This window comes from Gymnodraco acuticeps, unplaced genomic scaffold (assembly GCF_902827175.1).
Source record: "Gymnodraco acuticeps unplaced genomic scaffold, fGymAcu1.1, whole genome shotgun sequence".
Taxonomy (NCBI): Eukaryota; Metazoa; Chordata; class Actinopteri; order Perciformes; family Bathydraconidae; genus Gymnodraco; species Gymnodraco acuticeps.
Genome location: NW_022990441.1, coordinates 3,026,054 through 3,042,246, shown reverse-complemented (window position 1 = coordinate 3,042,246; position 16,193 = coordinate 3,026,054). Strand labels below are relative to the sequence as shown.

The 16,193-nt window shown below is 38.0% G+C and overlaps 1 protein-coding gene across 1 annotated transcript in view; it reads left to right on the top strand.

Annotated features, from left to right (window-relative positions):
* The window catches only part of elna (elastin a), a 48,702-nt gene that overhangs the window by 25,005 nt on the left and 7,504 nt on the right, over positions 1–16,193 (top strand). Inside the window, exons 10-49 of the mRNA XM_034225575.1 lie at positions 205–252; positions 362–424; positions 850–882; positions 988–1,062; positions 1,918–1,956; positions 2,057–2,131; positions 2,227–2,277; positions 2,396–2,458; positions 2,687–2,731; positions 2,935–2,979; positions 3,197–3,250; positions 3,375–3,428; positions 3,706–3,759; positions 4,020–4,070; positions 4,191–4,244; positions 4,532–4,585; positions 4,846–4,896; positions 5,014–5,076; positions 5,157–5,207; positions 5,324–5,440; positions 5,705–5,755; positions 5,872–5,934; positions 6,018–6,068; positions 6,167–6,463; positions 6,813–6,857; positions 10,116–10,244; positions 10,423–10,536; positions 10,757–10,816; positions 11,734–11,826; positions 11,915–11,950; positions 12,353–12,388; positions 12,885–12,887; positions 12,979–13,005; positions 13,106–13,120; positions 13,237–13,266; positions 13,433–13,459; positions 14,337–14,384; positions 15,506–15,559; positions 15,644–15,706; positions 15,815–15,868. Of these exons, the coding sequence (XP_034081466.1) occupies positions 205–252; positions 362–424; positions 850–882; positions 988–1,062; positions 1,918–1,956; positions 2,057–2,131; positions 2,227–2,277; positions 2,396–2,458; positions 2,687–2,731; positions 2,935–2,979; positions 3,197–3,250; positions 3,375–3,428; positions 3,706–3,759; positions 4,020–4,070; positions 4,191–4,244; positions 4,532–4,585; positions 4,846–4,896; positions 5,014–5,076; positions 5,157–5,207; positions 5,324–5,440; positions 5,705–5,755; positions 5,872–5,934; positions 6,018–6,068; positions 6,167–6,463; positions 6,813–6,857; positions 10,116–10,244; positions 10,423–10,536; positions 10,757–10,816; positions 11,734–11,826; positions 11,915–11,950; positions 12,353–12,388; positions 12,885–12,887; positions 12,979–13,005; positions 13,106–13,120; positions 13,237–13,266; positions 13,433–13,459; positions 14,337–14,384; positions 15,506–15,559; positions 15,644–15,706; positions 15,815–15,868 (2,436 nt within the window). The remainder of the gene's footprint in view (positions 1–204; positions 253–361; positions 425–849; positions 883–987; positions 1,063–1,917; positions 1,957–2,056; positions 2,132–2,226; positions 2,278–2,395; positions 2,459–2,686; positions 2,732–2,934; positions 2,980–3,196; positions 3,251–3,374; positions 3,429–3,705; positions 3,760–4,019; positions 4,071–4,190; positions 4,245–4,531; positions 4,586–4,845; positions 4,897–5,013; positions 5,077–5,156; positions 5,208–5,323; positions 5,441–5,704; positions 5,756–5,871; positions 5,935–6,017; positions 6,069–6,166; positions 6,464–6,812; positions 6,858–10,115; positions 10,245–10,422; positions 10,537–10,756; positions 10,817–11,733; positions 11,827–11,914; positions 11,951–12,352; positions 12,389–12,884; positions 12,888–12,978; positions 13,006–13,105; positions 13,121–13,236; positions 13,267–13,432; positions 13,460–14,336; positions 14,385–15,505; positions 15,560–15,643; positions 15,707–15,814; positions 15,869–16,193) is intronic.

Sequence of the window (16,193 nt, the reverse complement as noted above, 5' to 3'; positions counted from 1 at the left end):
AGGACAGTTGATCTGAGGTGCTTAACAGAGCAAAGACAAGTAAAAGAAAAGAAACATACATGCATTACATATACATATATACATGTATGTATATGCTAATGTGTGAAATGCACATGCGATGAAGCTAAAAAGTAGGTTAGTGTGTATTACATATTTGATTGTGGATACAGAAGTGCAATACTATCCTCTGATTGGCTGTGGCAGGTGTCGGAGTGCCGGGACTTTACCAAGGTGGACTGGTACCTGGACATGGTTTGTATCTTTCATTGATTTATCTCAGGCAATATTTGTCACCTTTTTCATCAAGTGATCATCAAAACATCATCATGTTTTGTCTTTTGTTTGCTCATCGCTACTTCAGGGTTTGGCGGACGTGGAGTTCTGCCTGGTGTGGCGACAGGAACTGGCCTGAATCCAAAGTCTAGTAAGGGTTCCCTCATGAGTGTTGGGAGTTTTTTTATTTATTTAATGTCCATCGCATGCCACTTTTTTTATTACACTTTGCAACAGAATAAAATCACAGGGAACACAGCTGTGGCGCATAAAACAATAAAATAAACAATACTTCAATAGACAACGCAAATATATATTCAAAGGAACACTAAAGGTAAATAATAAACACATGAACTAAGTCAATTCATTTTGTTAAACGTAGGCTGGTTGTCAAGTACATTATATATCCAAAAAGGATCATGGTCTGTATGCAGTTTACTGATATATATTCAACTAATATTTTTGTTTTAAGGCCAATGTTTGTGTCATTGCTAAAACTCGTCTCATAATTACATTCACACCTTCATCTTCTTTCATCTTCGTGTCTGATTGGATTGTTTGATTGTTTTGTTGCAGTTGGAGGGGCAGGACAAGCAGGTCAAGGACCAGGTAACTAGATTTATAATATGCTATATTACAAACATATACATTTATGTTTTTGTCAGTATTATTGGTTTTAGATAATCAAGTCTGTACACATGTATTCTGTCACAGGAGGTCGTGGGTACGGTGGCCCGATGCAGCCGGGAGTGTTCCACGGATACCCCCTAAAATCACCCAAAGTGCAAGGTGAGATATATATCCCTTACATTTTGGATTTTGTTCAAACGTTATATGCTTTTCAAGACAAAGAAAAATCTTTTAAAATGTTGGCTGAGTTGCTTATTTATATATCAATGACGTTTGGTAGGGGCACGGAAAATAATCCAAATGATTGAAAGGCACAAGCAATTGCCAAATGTGTCATTACTGGCATTTTAAAATTGGAAAAATCCAATCATGATTAGTTTGAATTTCAACATCTGTAACAGAATCAGAATCAGGGATCTGACGAGCCTTGTTTTTCAGTCGCAAAAAAACCCTTCCTTAATTAAAGTAGGACAGTAATTCAAAACTGAATTTATATTTAAAGATCTTTTAAGACATATACATTGGGTATTATTAAGGACTATGTGTTAGAGGCAAAACAAGCTGCACAGGTTTAGCAGACAGGAGGCAAGTGAATAATAATAAATGTTTCACTTTCATCTATAAATGTCATGGAGAAGGCCAACCATGATTAAGAGAGCACATGAATGAATAACACAATTCATCCCTAAGAGATGTTCTGGTATACATTACACAGAAAAAGAGGGCTAACCAAAAGCAGCTGCTTCCACACACACTAACAAGTACAATTCTACTTCAGCAATGTAATAATGCATTACATGGAATAACTAATAACATTTACTATAATTAATTAAAAGCTGTTTTTAATGTATTTGAAGCAATCAAGTCAAGTAAATGGCATCATAATTCCACTGCGTTTTAAACTTTCAACCATGTCTCAGAAAATGTATTTTAGACCCAGTTTTTAAGGTTTTGTCAAGCAGCATTATTTTGGCTCATTGTTTGTCTCTCATGTATTTGTCTCACTCCCCTCAGGTGGCTACGGAACAAAATCCGGTGGCAAACAACCTTTAGGTAAGACAAGTTTCCGAATTGTTACTTTTTTTTTTAAACATTTGGCATAACCTTGACATACGTTCACTGGTGAATGATGTTTCACATTACAATGTTTCAGGTTATGGCTTTGGTAATGGCGGCGCTGGAGGACAGGGTGGTCCTGTGTTGAGGCCTGGATATCCTGTTGGAACTGGTGTGTATTTACGAGTGTACTGACAATTTATATGTTGTAGAATTAAAAATAAAAGACTAAAGAATGATAAATGTTTCTTTTCTTTTTTTCTGCAGGAGTTGGGCCCGGTGGCATCTCACTTGCTCAGGCTAAAGCTGCCAAATATGGTAGCCTACCTGATTTATTTCGTGCAGTGCCTTTGTAACAACACATTATTATACAATTTGTGAAACATTAGTAAAGAAACACATTGTATCTCACTAAAGTTTGTGATTTCTTCTTCAGGTGTTGGCAATGTTGGCAATGTTGGCGGTGCTGGTGGTCTGTATCCAGGGCAGGTGCCAGGAGGTAGGGTATCATGGTGCCATTTTCACACCTTCTTGACCTATACATTTAATCCAAATCTGTAGGATGTTGGAAAAAAACATGTCATGGCATCTCACCTGCTCAGGCTAAAGCTACCAAACATGGTAGCGACTACATGTATTACCTATAATGCTTTTCCAACAAGGAAAACACAAATCAAATGTTGAAACATCAGTAAAGAAACACTGAAGTTTGTGATTTCTTCTTCAGGTGGTGGCGGTGCTGGTGTTCAGTATCCAGGGCCTGTGCCAGGAGGTAGAGTATCAACAAAATACCCTCGTGACTTAAAAGTTCATTCCACGTCCATTTTGTTTAATGTTGGAATAATTTTTCACATTTGATAGTTAAGAGGGGATTTATTATGGAATAAGGAAAAGACAGGCCAGACAATACAATTTGTGAAACATCGGTAAATAAACACATTTGTACCTGACTCAAGGTTTTGATTTCTTCTTCAGGTGTTGGCGGTGCTGGTGGTCTGTATCCATGGCAGGTGCCAGGAGGTATGCTATCATGGTGCCTTTTTCACACCCTCATGCCTTAAAAGTTTAATTTATATCAATTGGATATTTAAAAGAAATTATTCTGCCAATATTTGATGGTTAAGTGGAGATAATTATAGAAAAAAGGAAAATGGTCACTGGACGCTTGACCACAGACTTCAGCTTTACTAGAACAATAGAAAAGACCAAAGAATGCTGAATGTTTTTTTTCTTTCAGCTGCAGTGGGGACCGGTGGCATCTCACCTGCTCAGGCTAAAGCTGCCAAATATGGTAGTCTTCCTGATTTACTACCAGCAATGCTTTTGTACCAAGAAAACACAATATAATGTGTGAAACATCATTAAGAAACACATGTGTATGTGTACCTAACTAAAGTTTGTTATCCCTTCTTCAGGTGTTGGCAATGTTGGCGGTGCTGGTGGTCTGTATCCAGGGCAGGTGCCAGGAGGTAGAGTATCATGGTGCCATTTTCACGCCACGCTTTACAATTTAAATGTATTGGATATTTGAGAAACATGTCTGCCTATATTTAATGGTTAAGTGGAGATGATTATAGAAAGGAGGACCGGTAGCATTTCGCCTGCTCAGGCTAAAGCTGCCAAATATTATAGTTATCTGATTTATTACCAGTAATACGTTTGTAGCAAGAAAAGAAAATACAATTTGTGAAACATCAGTAAAGAAACACATGTGTAACTCACTAAGGTTTGTTATTTATTTTTCAGGTGTTGGCGGTGCTGGTGCTGCTGGTGTTCAGTATCCATGGCAGGTGCCAGGAGGTAAAGTAACGAGGACAAACTAAAAAACAACTACAGTGTGCCATTTCCACACCATCAGGAGTTAAAACTGTAATCAACACCCCAATACAGTATTTCTGGATGTTGGACAAAATATATTTCTGCCTATAGTTGCTGTTTAAGACGAGACAATTATGGAAGAAAAGGGAAAGGGCCACCAGACATTTGACTGCAGCCTGCAGCTTTACTAGAACAATAGAGAAGACCAGAGAATCCTGAATGTATTTTTTTTCTTTCTACAGGAGTTGGGACCGGTGGCATCTCACCTGCTCAGGCTAAAGCTGCCAAATATGGTAGTCTTCCTGATTTATTACCAGCAATGCTTTTATACCAAGAAAAACACAATATAATTTGTGAAACATCAGTAAAGAAACACATGTGTACCAAACTAACGTTTGTTATTTCTTCTTCAGGTGTTGGCGCTGTTGGGGGTGCTGGTGGTCTGTATCCAGGGCAGGTGCCAGGAGGTAGAGTATCGTGGTGTAATTTTCACACCATGCCTTAATTAAAAGTTACATTCAAATCTATTGGATATTTGAGAAACATGTCTGCCTATATTTAATGGTTAAGTGGAGATGATTATAGAAAGGAGGACCGGTAGCATTTCGCCTGCTCAGGCTAAAGCTGCCAAATATTATAGTTACCTGATTTATTACCAGCAATACGTTTGTAGCAAGAAAAGACAACACAATTTGTGAAACATCAGTAAAGAAACACATTTGTAACTCACCAAGGTCTGTTATTTATTTTTCAGGTGTTGGCGGTGCTGGTGCTGCTGGTGTTCAGTATCCATGGCAGGTGCCAGGAGGTAAAGTAACGAGGACAAACTAAAAAACAACTACAGTGTGCCATTTCCACACCATCAGGAGTTAAAACTGTAATCAACACCCCAATACAGTATTTCTGGATGTTGGACAAAATATATTTCTGCCTATAGTTGCTGTTTAAGACGAGACAATTATGGAAGAAAAGGGAAAGGGCCACCAGACATTTGACTGCAGCCTACAGCTTTACTAGAACAATAGAGAAGACCAGAGAATCCTGAATGTATTTTTTTTCTTTCTACAGGAGTTGGGACCGGTGGCATCTCACCTGCTCAGGCTAAAGCCGCCAAATATGGTAGCCTTCCTGATTTATTACCAGCAATGCTTTTGTACTAAGAAAAGCCAATACAATTTGTGAAACATCAGTAAAGAAACATATTTGTATCTCACAAGTTAGTTATTTCTTCTTCAGGTGTTGGCAATGTTGGCGGTGCTGGGGGTGCTGGTATTCCATATACAGGGCAGGTGCCAGGAGGTAAAGGCAGACGTTTGACCACAGCCTACAGCTTTAGAACAATAGAGAAGACCAGATAACCCCTTTTTTTCTTTCTACAGGAGTTGGGACCGGTGGCATCTCACCTGCTCAGGCTAAAGCCGCCAAATATGGTAGTTACGTAATTATTTACCAGCAATGCTTTTGTACCATGAAAAACACGATATAATGTGTGAAACATAATTAATAAACATGTGTACCTAACTATAGTTTGTTATCTCTTCTTCAGGTGTTGGCAATGTTGGCGGTGTTGGCGGTGTTGGCGGTGTTGGCGGTGTTGGCAATGTTGGCGGTGTTGGCGGTGTTGGCGGTGCTGGTGTTCAGTATCCATGGCAGGTGCCAGGAGGTAAAGTAACGAGGAACAACAAAAAGATAACTACAGTGTGCCATTTCCACACCATCATGAGATAAAACTGTAATCAACACCTAAATACAGTATTTTGGGATGTTGGAAAAATATATTTCTGCCTATAGTTGATGTTTAAGACGAGACAATTATGGGGGAAAAAAAGGGAAAGGGCGACCACACACGTTTGACTGCAGCCTGTAGCTTTATTAGAACAATAGAGAAGACCAGAGAATCCTGAATGTATTTTTTTTCTTTCTACAGGAGTTGGGACCGGTGGCATCTCACCTGCTCAGGCTAAAGCTGCCAAATATGGTAGTTACCTGATTTACTACCAGCAATGCTTTTGTACTAAGAAAAGCCAATACAATTTGTGAAACATCAGTAAAGAAACATATTTGTATCTCACAAGTTAGTTATTTCTTCTTCAGGTGTTGGCAATGTTGGCGGTGCTGGGGGTGCTGGTATTCCATATACAGGGCAGGTGCCAGGAGGTAAAGGCAGACGTTTGACCACAGCCTACAGCTTTACTAGAACAATAGAGAAGACCTGATAACCCCTTTTTTTCTTTCTACAGGAGTTGGGACCGGTGGCATCTCACCTGCTCAGGCTAAAGCTGCCAAATATGGTAGCTACCACATCATTACCTAGAATGCTTTTCCAACCAGAAAACACGTGTTTAACATTAGTACAGAACATATTTGTAAGCTGTGATCTCTGCTCCAGGTGTGGGTGCAGTTGGTGGTGTTGCTGGCACTGGTGGACTGTATCCAGGGCAACGGCCAGGAGGCACTGGTGGACTGTATCCAGGGCAACTGCCAGGAGGCACTGGTGGACTGTATCCAGGTCCAGGAGGCACTGGTGGACTGTATCCAGGTCCAGGAGGCACTGGTGGACTGTATCCAGGGCAACTGCCAGGAGGCACTGGTGGACTGTATCCAGGGCCAGGAGGCACTGGTGGACTGTATCCCGGGCAACTGCCAGGAGGCACTGGTGGACTGTATCCAGGGCAACTGCCAGGAGGTAAGATACCGTGCAAAAGACAAACAAAAAGGTTTAAAGCCCTACTAAAGTGAAGTATAGAGCTTCTCAGGATAGTCCTTGGAAAATTCAGTTTGGCAGTGGTTACGAAAGTGAACAATTATTTGTTTCCTACAATTCAAACGAATCAGCTCAACAAATTAAGGGCTTTAGAAAGCTACAGCAAGCTATAGTTTTTTTCAAATCCTGCTGACAAAGTGACAGCCTTCTTCTTGGGGAAGAAAGAAATGTGACAAACTTAGCTATGAGCAAACTAAACAAAAAGCCACACTGCTGGCGAACATCTGAACTATTATGGTTGAATTTGAATTTTTCCGTTCTTTCTGAGTAGGTTCTGGAGGCATCTCACCGGCTCAGGCTAAAGCTGCTAAATATGGTAGCCTAACACCTTTATTACCTACAATGCTTTTCTATCAAGACAAAACATAAAGTTGTGCAACATGATTAAAGAACATGATTGGATCCAAACAGAGTCTGTGCTCTTTGCTGCAGGTTTGGGTGTGGCAGGGGGTGTTGGTGGTGGAGGAGGTGGTGGCGCTGGAGGACAGTATCCAGGGCAACTGCCAGGAGGCACTGGTGGACAGTATCCAGGGCAGGTGCCAGGAGGTATGATCTAGCAAAAGACATAACAAGCTAAACTGAAAATGGACAGTAATCATTCTTATAACTGAAAAGTGAATAGCATTGTTTTCATTGTTTTTCCCATTACTTATTTAAAAAAATGATGCCATATGCTTGTATTAATGTTTCCATTATATATCCACTCATCTAAGTAACTTAACCTTGAATTCAGTAACAGCATCTCGATAAATGTTGGCTCCAAATAGGATCAAGATTACCAGGAGGTGCACCAGTGTTTGGGGGATATTCACCAGCAGCCAAAGCAGCTAAATATGGTATAGTGTATCAATGAATTAGTGTATAACATTTTGTTTGTCTTTGTGTATTTTGTGTATTCACAGGAACATAATAATTTTAGTGGAGTAAGTATTGAATATCATTACGTTCTTTTTCTTGCCCCCTTGGCCCTGCACACTATAGGACAAGGAGGAGCAGGAGGACAATTAGGAACAGGAACACTGGGAGGACAAGGAGGACTGGGAGGACAAGGCGGACAATTAGGGACCGGAGGACAGGGAGGACAAGGGGGATATTCTGCTGCTGCAAAAGCTGCTAAATATGGTATTTCTTTCCACCAAATATAAAAATCCAACTAAATTTAAAAAAATCTTTATTGTGTTTGGCTTCACTCAAGTCTCTCTTGCAAAAAAATATCTTGATTTCAATGATAACATGATTAATTAAGGGGAATTTATTTACAGTATCACATGGATGGAGAAGAAGCTGTGTTGCCATGACTATATTGCTATAATTATCTTTGGGACATCACAACCTTAAGAAGTTCTGGTGGTGGTTTGTTTAAAGGCAACGTTTATTTTACAATACGAGAGACTGCTTTTTATCGCTCTAAGATGCAAAGCCAGTGAAATGGAGTTGATGTTCCAAACAGCTGCATGTTTAGGATGCACAGAAAAAGGAGGAATAGTCATTTGAGTCTCAGTTTTTTCTTTTAAAGTTCTACTATTGATTCTTATATAGATAATTCAAAGAAAAAACGAATTGTTCCTGCATTTAACCATACCACCAGCTTCACATGGAAATACATTTGTCTTTGACAGGCGTAGGCAGACTAGGAACAGGAGGAGATTCTGTTACTAACTGTATATCTGTAGACTTGGTATGTCTTAAATGTCCGGTTAGGATGTATTAGAACGAAATCTAAAATGAAAATTGTAAACAAGCAATCTGTATGTAAAAAACCACCTGTATGTAAATTGTAAATAAGCCATCTGTATATCAAATATGTCTTATATGTCTTAAATGATATGATGAATTGGAAATGGGGGACCCTGATGTAAACAAGACGAAAGTCTTTCTCTGGTCTGCATCCCCTTAACAATTGTATGTTTTGAGCTGTACTGTACTGTACCCAATATACAAGCTGTTAATAAACTTTTCAATCAATCAATCAATCAATCAAGGCCTAGGAGGAGTAGGAACAGGAGGCTTCGGAGGAGCAGGAGGAGTAGGAACAGGTGTATTAGGTGCAGGAGGAGTAGGAGGAGCAGGAGGATACTCAGCTGCTGCTAAAGCTGCTAAATATGGTAACTCGATTTCAAAATGAATTGCTGACCAGAACTATAGATATTGTAAGTAGTATTTTAAGTGAGTGTGCATGATTAAAATATTATTGTTTTGCATCAAGGTCAAGGTGGTGCAGGGGGTGTTCCAGGTGGTGGTGCAGGTGGAGGAGGATTTCCTGGACGAGTCCCATTTTTACCAGGATATGGATGTAAGCATGCTCCTTTATCTACATGAGTATTATACGTTTTTTTGTATTACTGACTAAAATCTCTTCTTCTATTCTGGGCATATTGTATTGCAGCGCTGGCGGCTGGTGCTAAACCTCCTAAATATGGTGAGAGCGGATATTTTTTCCCATTTTATGTAGTGTCATGATTATCATTTCATAAAGTGTGTCCTCCAAATAGTTTTGATGGTGAAGAAATGATTACCTCAATCCAATGAAACAATAACACGTTTTGGTAAATTGTGCCTTGAATGCATTGATAGATTGTATTTGTTTGAAATGGCAATAGCTTACCAATAAATTCTGTCAAATGTAATATTTATTCCTAACATCCCGGAGCAGGCCAAGGAGCAGGCCAAGGAGCAGGCCGAGGAGGCGTAGTTCCAGGTGGAGCAGGACAGCCACTTCCTGGTGTTGGTGCCGGCTATGGTTGTGAGTTTTTTGCTGTTTCATTTATGATAATTCAATATGATGCAATGACTTCTAGGTAACAAATATAATGGTGCCTCCCAACAGGGTATGGACCTGGGGCTGGAGTCAAACCCCCAAAGCATGGTAAGATGTTTTCTTTAAAGATGTAATATGTACATTTTCTACTTAAATATTTTTAATAAGACCTACTTAAAAAATCTGTTGAGTTGTTTTATTACCCAAAAACCAAAAGTATATTGAACCTAGAGAAATCTGTAATATGTAAGGTCTTCAAGGTAAACCGTTTTTTTTTCATCTGGTGTCCTTAAATGTTACGTTAAGCGCTTTGCTTGTCTGCCAAAAGTTGTCCTAAATGTACTTCATCAATTAGTTAAGCCACATTTCTGCAATACTTTTTTTAGATCTTGGTTGTTGTTTTTTTACATGATTTATGTTAACCAGATGAAGGATTTTAGTTGAGTTTGTTAGTATATGCACAGTTGGATCTTAAGTTATCAAGGAAAAAGCAAACGTTAGAGCTCGGCTCTCAACACTGAACTCAAGACTTCAGAAGTGTAGTCCACAAACCAACTGGTGACCTTTTGTACGGTCCATACCGTAATTAATGATAGAAACGGCACATTTTCCCTTGAATAGGAGTTCCAGGAGGAGCCGGGACAGGGATTGTACCAGGAGCTGGAGGAGTGCCAGCAGGTGCCGGTTATTTACCAGGAGGCGGACAATACTCTCCTGCCGCAAAAGCTGCTAAATATGGTAAATGTAGAAATACTACACATCAGAGACATTTTCTTGTAAATTAGCCCATTCCTATAAGAACAATATCATTTTCAGGAATAGGAGTTGCGGGAGGCGCTGGAGCAGGGTTTGTTCCAGGATGGGGAGGAGCAGGAGCAGTTCCTGGTGCTGTCCCAGGACTGGGAGCTGGACAATACTTAGCTGCCACAAAAGCTGCTAAATACGGTATAAAACCCAAACCCAAATATCACAAATTCAGAGACATTCATTAACGTATTGACTTACAGGAACTCTGCAGTTTTTAGTAATTACACATGTATTTTCTCTTTTTATTTGTCTTTATCTACTTGTTATTAAATTTGACCAAACTTATCATGGAACCTGCTTAATTTGCCTTAATTAGGAGTTCAAGGAGGAGCTGGAGTGGGGCTCGTACCAGGAGCAGGAGGAGTACCAGCAGGTACCGGCTACTTACAAGGTGGACAATACTCTGCTGCCGCAAAAGCTGCTAAATACGGTAAAATAAATAGCCACACAAACCCCAATCTTAAACATTGAGTTGTGTAAAAATGCATTCCAATAGAAACTTTAATTTATCCTACTTTTTATTAGATTATATTAATTGGGCCAAAAACTAAATATTCACACTTTTTCATTTGTTGTGTGTAAACTGATTTAAATTAGTTGGGCATTGTTTAAGTGTTGATTAAGATAACGATCTCTTTTCCCCTAATCAGGTGTTGGAGGAACAGCTGGAGCAGGCTTAGAAACAGGAGGACAGGGAGGGGCCGGAGGAGGTGGGGCACCTACTTTTTTTGTATTATTTATCTGTCATCTTACAAAGTGATAACATTTGTGTCACAATTCAGATTTGGATGATATTATAGACTTTATTGACTATTGAGTTTATGCAGAACATCCAGGCGGTGTGAAAGCACAAAAACATGATAAAGAGTGTCTGGAAACTCTTTCAGTCATTTTTTTCACCAGTTTTACCAGTAAAAAAGTCCTATTTCCTAAAATCATCTGTTCGACATGTCTGAAACTCTTCCACATGTCCAGGATTAGAGGTTGGAGTAAGTATAATTATAAATAAGTATAAACAGGGGGAAAAGCTTTGTTCAATTAGCTAAAAGAACACCTCAAGTATGGTGGATTAACTTTCTAAATTAACTCCACATGAATTAACTAAACAAAGAGGACCAGTCTAAACATTGCTGACAATTAACTTCATTATAAAACGTACATAATTGCCTTAAATTACTCTATTTGGTTTTACTGTATTGAAAATGCATTCCTTTCACACGTAAAGGTAGCGTTTCCCTTCTGCTAAGATGTAACTCTTTATGTATGTTCATCACAAACTATAAACGTTAAACGTAACAAATTATGTTATACTGTAACAGTAAACACAATTGTTTTTGGGAAGACAGACTCCTATCTAGACGTACTATTTACCAGTGGTATTTGGTCATATTGAGCTAAATACTTTTTTTTTGTGAAAAGACAATAATTAATATATTTCAATTTTCATTTGGTGCCTCTACTACAAAGTCCATAATAGAGTATTGATGTATCAAGGAAAAACCAGAAACATCAAGAGCCACTATTTTGAGCCTTTCAGTTGGAGACTTACACAAAAGCTTTTCGTTTTTTTAATTTAGCATTCAGATAACGGTGGCATGTATTTGCTAACCTTGTGTGCCTCTTGTAGGAGGCGTCACTGGGGTTGGCGTTGGACGGGGAACAGCTACTCCAGCTCCAGAGGTCGGCGTTCGCACAAATGGTTCTGCTGTTGGGGTGCCAGGTGACGTAGAAAATACAAGTTCATATTTCTTACATTTGCCTTTTATAAAAGTGTTCTATTATGAATCAAGTTTTTATTGATCTTATAGCAACGGATGCAAGTGCTGCTGGAACTGTTCAACCAGGTACAGTGAAATGCCAGTACTCTGCATGTGTTAGGAAATCAAATGTACACACATTCACACATGTATGTTTTTGCAGTAGCTGTATAAATCATATGGGAGGAAAGGGAAGCAGCATTTCCACTTACAGTATATTTTGCAATTGCGCTGTAGCTCTGGGTTACTGCACCGCAATATGCCATCATTTATTAACTCTACATTTTTTTCATTCATTTCTTGCCCACACATGTTTGTATTGCGAGTGCTACAGTAGCAGCTAATGACCACCTCTGGCTTACAGCCTCCCAGCCTCCCAGCTGTGGCAGTATTGCATTTTCCCTCACAGCTTCTGCCTCTTTTAGGCTTTCTAACTCACGCTTTTTTATGGCACAATGGATGAAACGTTGCCATGTTCTCTTTTGGCAGAGCCCACGCCTACTGTCGCAGAGGTCCTGCAGCCCAGTAAGACTCACTGTTTGCATGAAACCTGTGTCTCTAAAATAAAATCTGTGGTATTTATATCTAATTTATTTATTTTTCTCTCTGATAAAGAATAGGACAATGAGTATTTGTGAATATATTTGCCGAAATAGACACTTCAGAATCTTTAGTTTAGCAGGTCACTGTTTTAATCAGCATTCAGATTTATCTTTATAATTACATAATCAAATCTTAAGAGCACAATTTGTAAGTGTAGCCACATCACTATATAACCTGTTGGTATATTTGGGTAATGGTTCATTCTTAATGTACATTTCCCCTCAAATAAAGGTATTCTGATTCTGATTCTGAATTGGTTTCTCAGCAGCCTCCACTGGCATATTTTTTTTGTATTATATATGTAATCAAACCAAACTGACAAGATTATTGAAATGTTGTTTTGTAAAACACCATTTTACTGATTAATTGTTCTTCTTTTTTTGCACTTCTTACTGGTGTGGTGGCTGTGTGAAAACAGGCGGTGGGTTTAAAATAATTGCATATTTTTAATTCACTTCTGAATCTGTTTTATCTTGTTTTAATCCTTGTTTTTATTCCTGGATGTTTTACAGTTTCTGGTGGTATTCTTCAGCCCAGTGGTAAGTGGTTCTGCATATTGTTTCTTAAACATTCATTTATAGTAAATACAAACATTAGATGGTTAACATGGAGAACCATTGTTTTTGTTTTATTTCACAGCTGGCACAAGTGTTGGTATGTCAACACTCTCATATTGAAACTACACCAAACAATATGCAACAATATATTATTTTCTGTTCTATTCAGACATTAGATTTTTGACTCCAACCTTTTGTATTTGTTTGTCACAGGTGGAGCAGGTGTTGCAGCACCCTCTGGTGGTAAGAGTGCACAGATCATGAGCCATTTATAGTTTTACATTATCATGTTGGAGTTGTATGAAATATAGTGTTTTGTTCTGAATTTATTTATTTTAAAGAGATTGCTCTTTTTTTGTCTGTTAACATGTGTAACATTCACTAACTGAAACCTCTGCTTGTGTTTTAGTTGGTCCAACTGGCCAAGGCCAGCCTGGTAAGTGTAAACAACCTCTGTTTGGGTCTGAGATTGACTGAAATGTAACAAATATAAGAGTTAGGTCCCGATATGATACCACACCGACCTCAAAGTTCACCTGCTCATGTTACTTTCATACTTCAATAACAGCTGAATTATTTAATCTAATCAAATATTTAAACAAATAAATTATTATGTTAAAAATGTGGGTACAAATCTATTTTCTTATAGCAATCAAAATCATATAGCTACAGTTGAGTCTTAAAAATATCAGATATTATCTAAACCGTTTTTTAGTATTAAAACGTTATGCACAAGGTTTGAATTTGTATTTTTGGTGTTCTATATATTTATTTCCTTGTTGGTTTTTTAAACTATTTGCTGCCGATATGACATAATATCGGAAATGTGGGCTGGCTTTACACCCACGGCCTCAATTATTATTATTATTATTATTTTAATGCTACGGACTCAGAATCAGCACTACTCTAACAGGGCTGAAACGGAGGGATATGAGGCATGGCTAGTATGGGTGATCTGTTTGGTATTTTGAGCAAAACACTTCATAGACATGTTTTTTATAAATGTTTATATATCTGAGACCTATAATACATGCCTAACAATTGTTCAATAGTAGACCTTTAACGTATAAATCTATTTTCTCTTTGAAGTTGCAACCGGAGTTCAACATCCTAGCCAATATTTAAAATGTAATTGGTTGAATAACTCCATGTTGTAATCAGCACTCAAGCTGTATTTTAGTATTGAAAGTTAACGTGATACGATTCATCCTTGTGGCCACATGATGGCGACATATACAGATTAAACAGCCCTGTCCACACTTGTCTTGGATGTAGTCAGTGAATTTAATAATTTTAAACACTGCTGTTTTCAGGTGTCGGTGTTGGCACAAGTGGCAAAGCACCTAAACCGTACCTACCGGGTAAATATGGCTAATAAATAATTCATCAGAATTTATTTTGCAACATCGCTGCATTTCTCTATTTTGCCTGCTTTACAATCAACATAAATCAATAGTTCATACGCTGTTAGTAGATCCTGACTATGTGGTATTACCATAAAAATAAATGCCTCTACTGTATGTAGCTGCAACACAATAAGATGACATTGTTTGATTGAAGATTATTTGTTAAGTTATGCATACCTTATTACAAGTGTTAATGATAATGTAATTAAGTAGATCATTATGTTTATATATAATTTAGAATCAGTAATATTTGTGTTTATCAATTTGACACTGCTTAAGTTTGTATTGTGTAATCATTCTCATGTTTCCTTTCATTATTATAATTGTTTGTATTATTGTTTTACACATTCAAAATGAATCTAATCAAATCTAAATCTAAAATGATAATGTTGTCATTTAAGAATGAAAACATCCTAATAATGTTATCAATACACCTTTTATGATTATATTATATGTTACAGATCCTACTTTCACTCACTGTATTTATCTTACTGTGCACATTCTGTCTGGACAGTTAATGACTTAACTCGGATCGATTAAAAGCAGCAGTTAATATATTAGGAAAAGCTGCATCAGGTCTTTCTCTACCCAATTACACCGCCAAAAGACTGAAGAGTCATCACTTTCATCCCTCTGTGGGTTTGCAGTAATTTCTGCCTTTCTGCACTATTTTACCTGTGATGGACTTGAGACCAAATGCAAAATGATTTTTCTGCATTACTTTTAGTCCAAATCTTGTTGTCCCTGAGAGGGAAACTTAGTTGGTTCCATATAAGACTATAACACAAATTTGAAACATTGAACGCTAATGATAAAACATTCAGTATTGGGTGAACATACATTTACCTACCTGAGTTTACAATTCAATATCCAGTTACATGTTTAATTCATCTCTGTTTAAGTGTTAACATTTTTTAATCATTTTAGAAACAAATCCCTGAGCTCAAAAATATAGTGTTTTTAACTTTTCATGTCCCTAGACATTGAACTAGTCATTGAATCTAATCTAACAGCAATTGTTCAATCTTCTGACTTTACCCCTCCAATCTTCTAACACATTTGCTCCATCGGTTCAGTTGCAGGTGTTGGTCAAGCCGGAGGTGGATATCCTTATTGGGGAAACTATGGAGGCAAGTTATTTTTTAATTATACAAACATTTACAGGCTTGGATAAAAATGTGGCTACTTTAACTTCTATTATTTTTGCTTTGCAGTTCCTCATGGTGCTGGTACCGGAGCAGCCACTCTGCCTGGAGCAAGGCCTTTGAATCCTCCAGGTATGTAGGAGACATTTCACAAACATCTCCATCTAGTTATATCACATACTTATGTTTTGGCATTTTGCTTGTTAAGGCTCAGACATTGTTTTGTTGTGCTTGTTGTAGCTGTTGGCGGAGCAGGAGGAGCAGGGATCCCACTGGCAGCAGGAGGCTATCAAGGTCAGAACCCATAAACATATTTATTTCAGGTGTTAAAACATACTTTTTTGGTGAACCCTACAAACATCGACAAAAGTGTCAGTTTAGGGATACATGGATTCTTTAAATGTGGTTTGTATTAGGTATTTATTCAGAGTCAACATATTCCCTACAGTAGATGCATAGTTCGGCACATTCCCATGTAAAGAACATCATTTAGCATGTGCCTGTCTGTTTCTCCAAGCTCTTAAACAAATCCAGATTATTCCTTTAATTTGGATTCATAAAACACAATTTCTTCCTTATTCAATTTATAGGGCTTAAATTATAACCTCTTTTTGTTAGC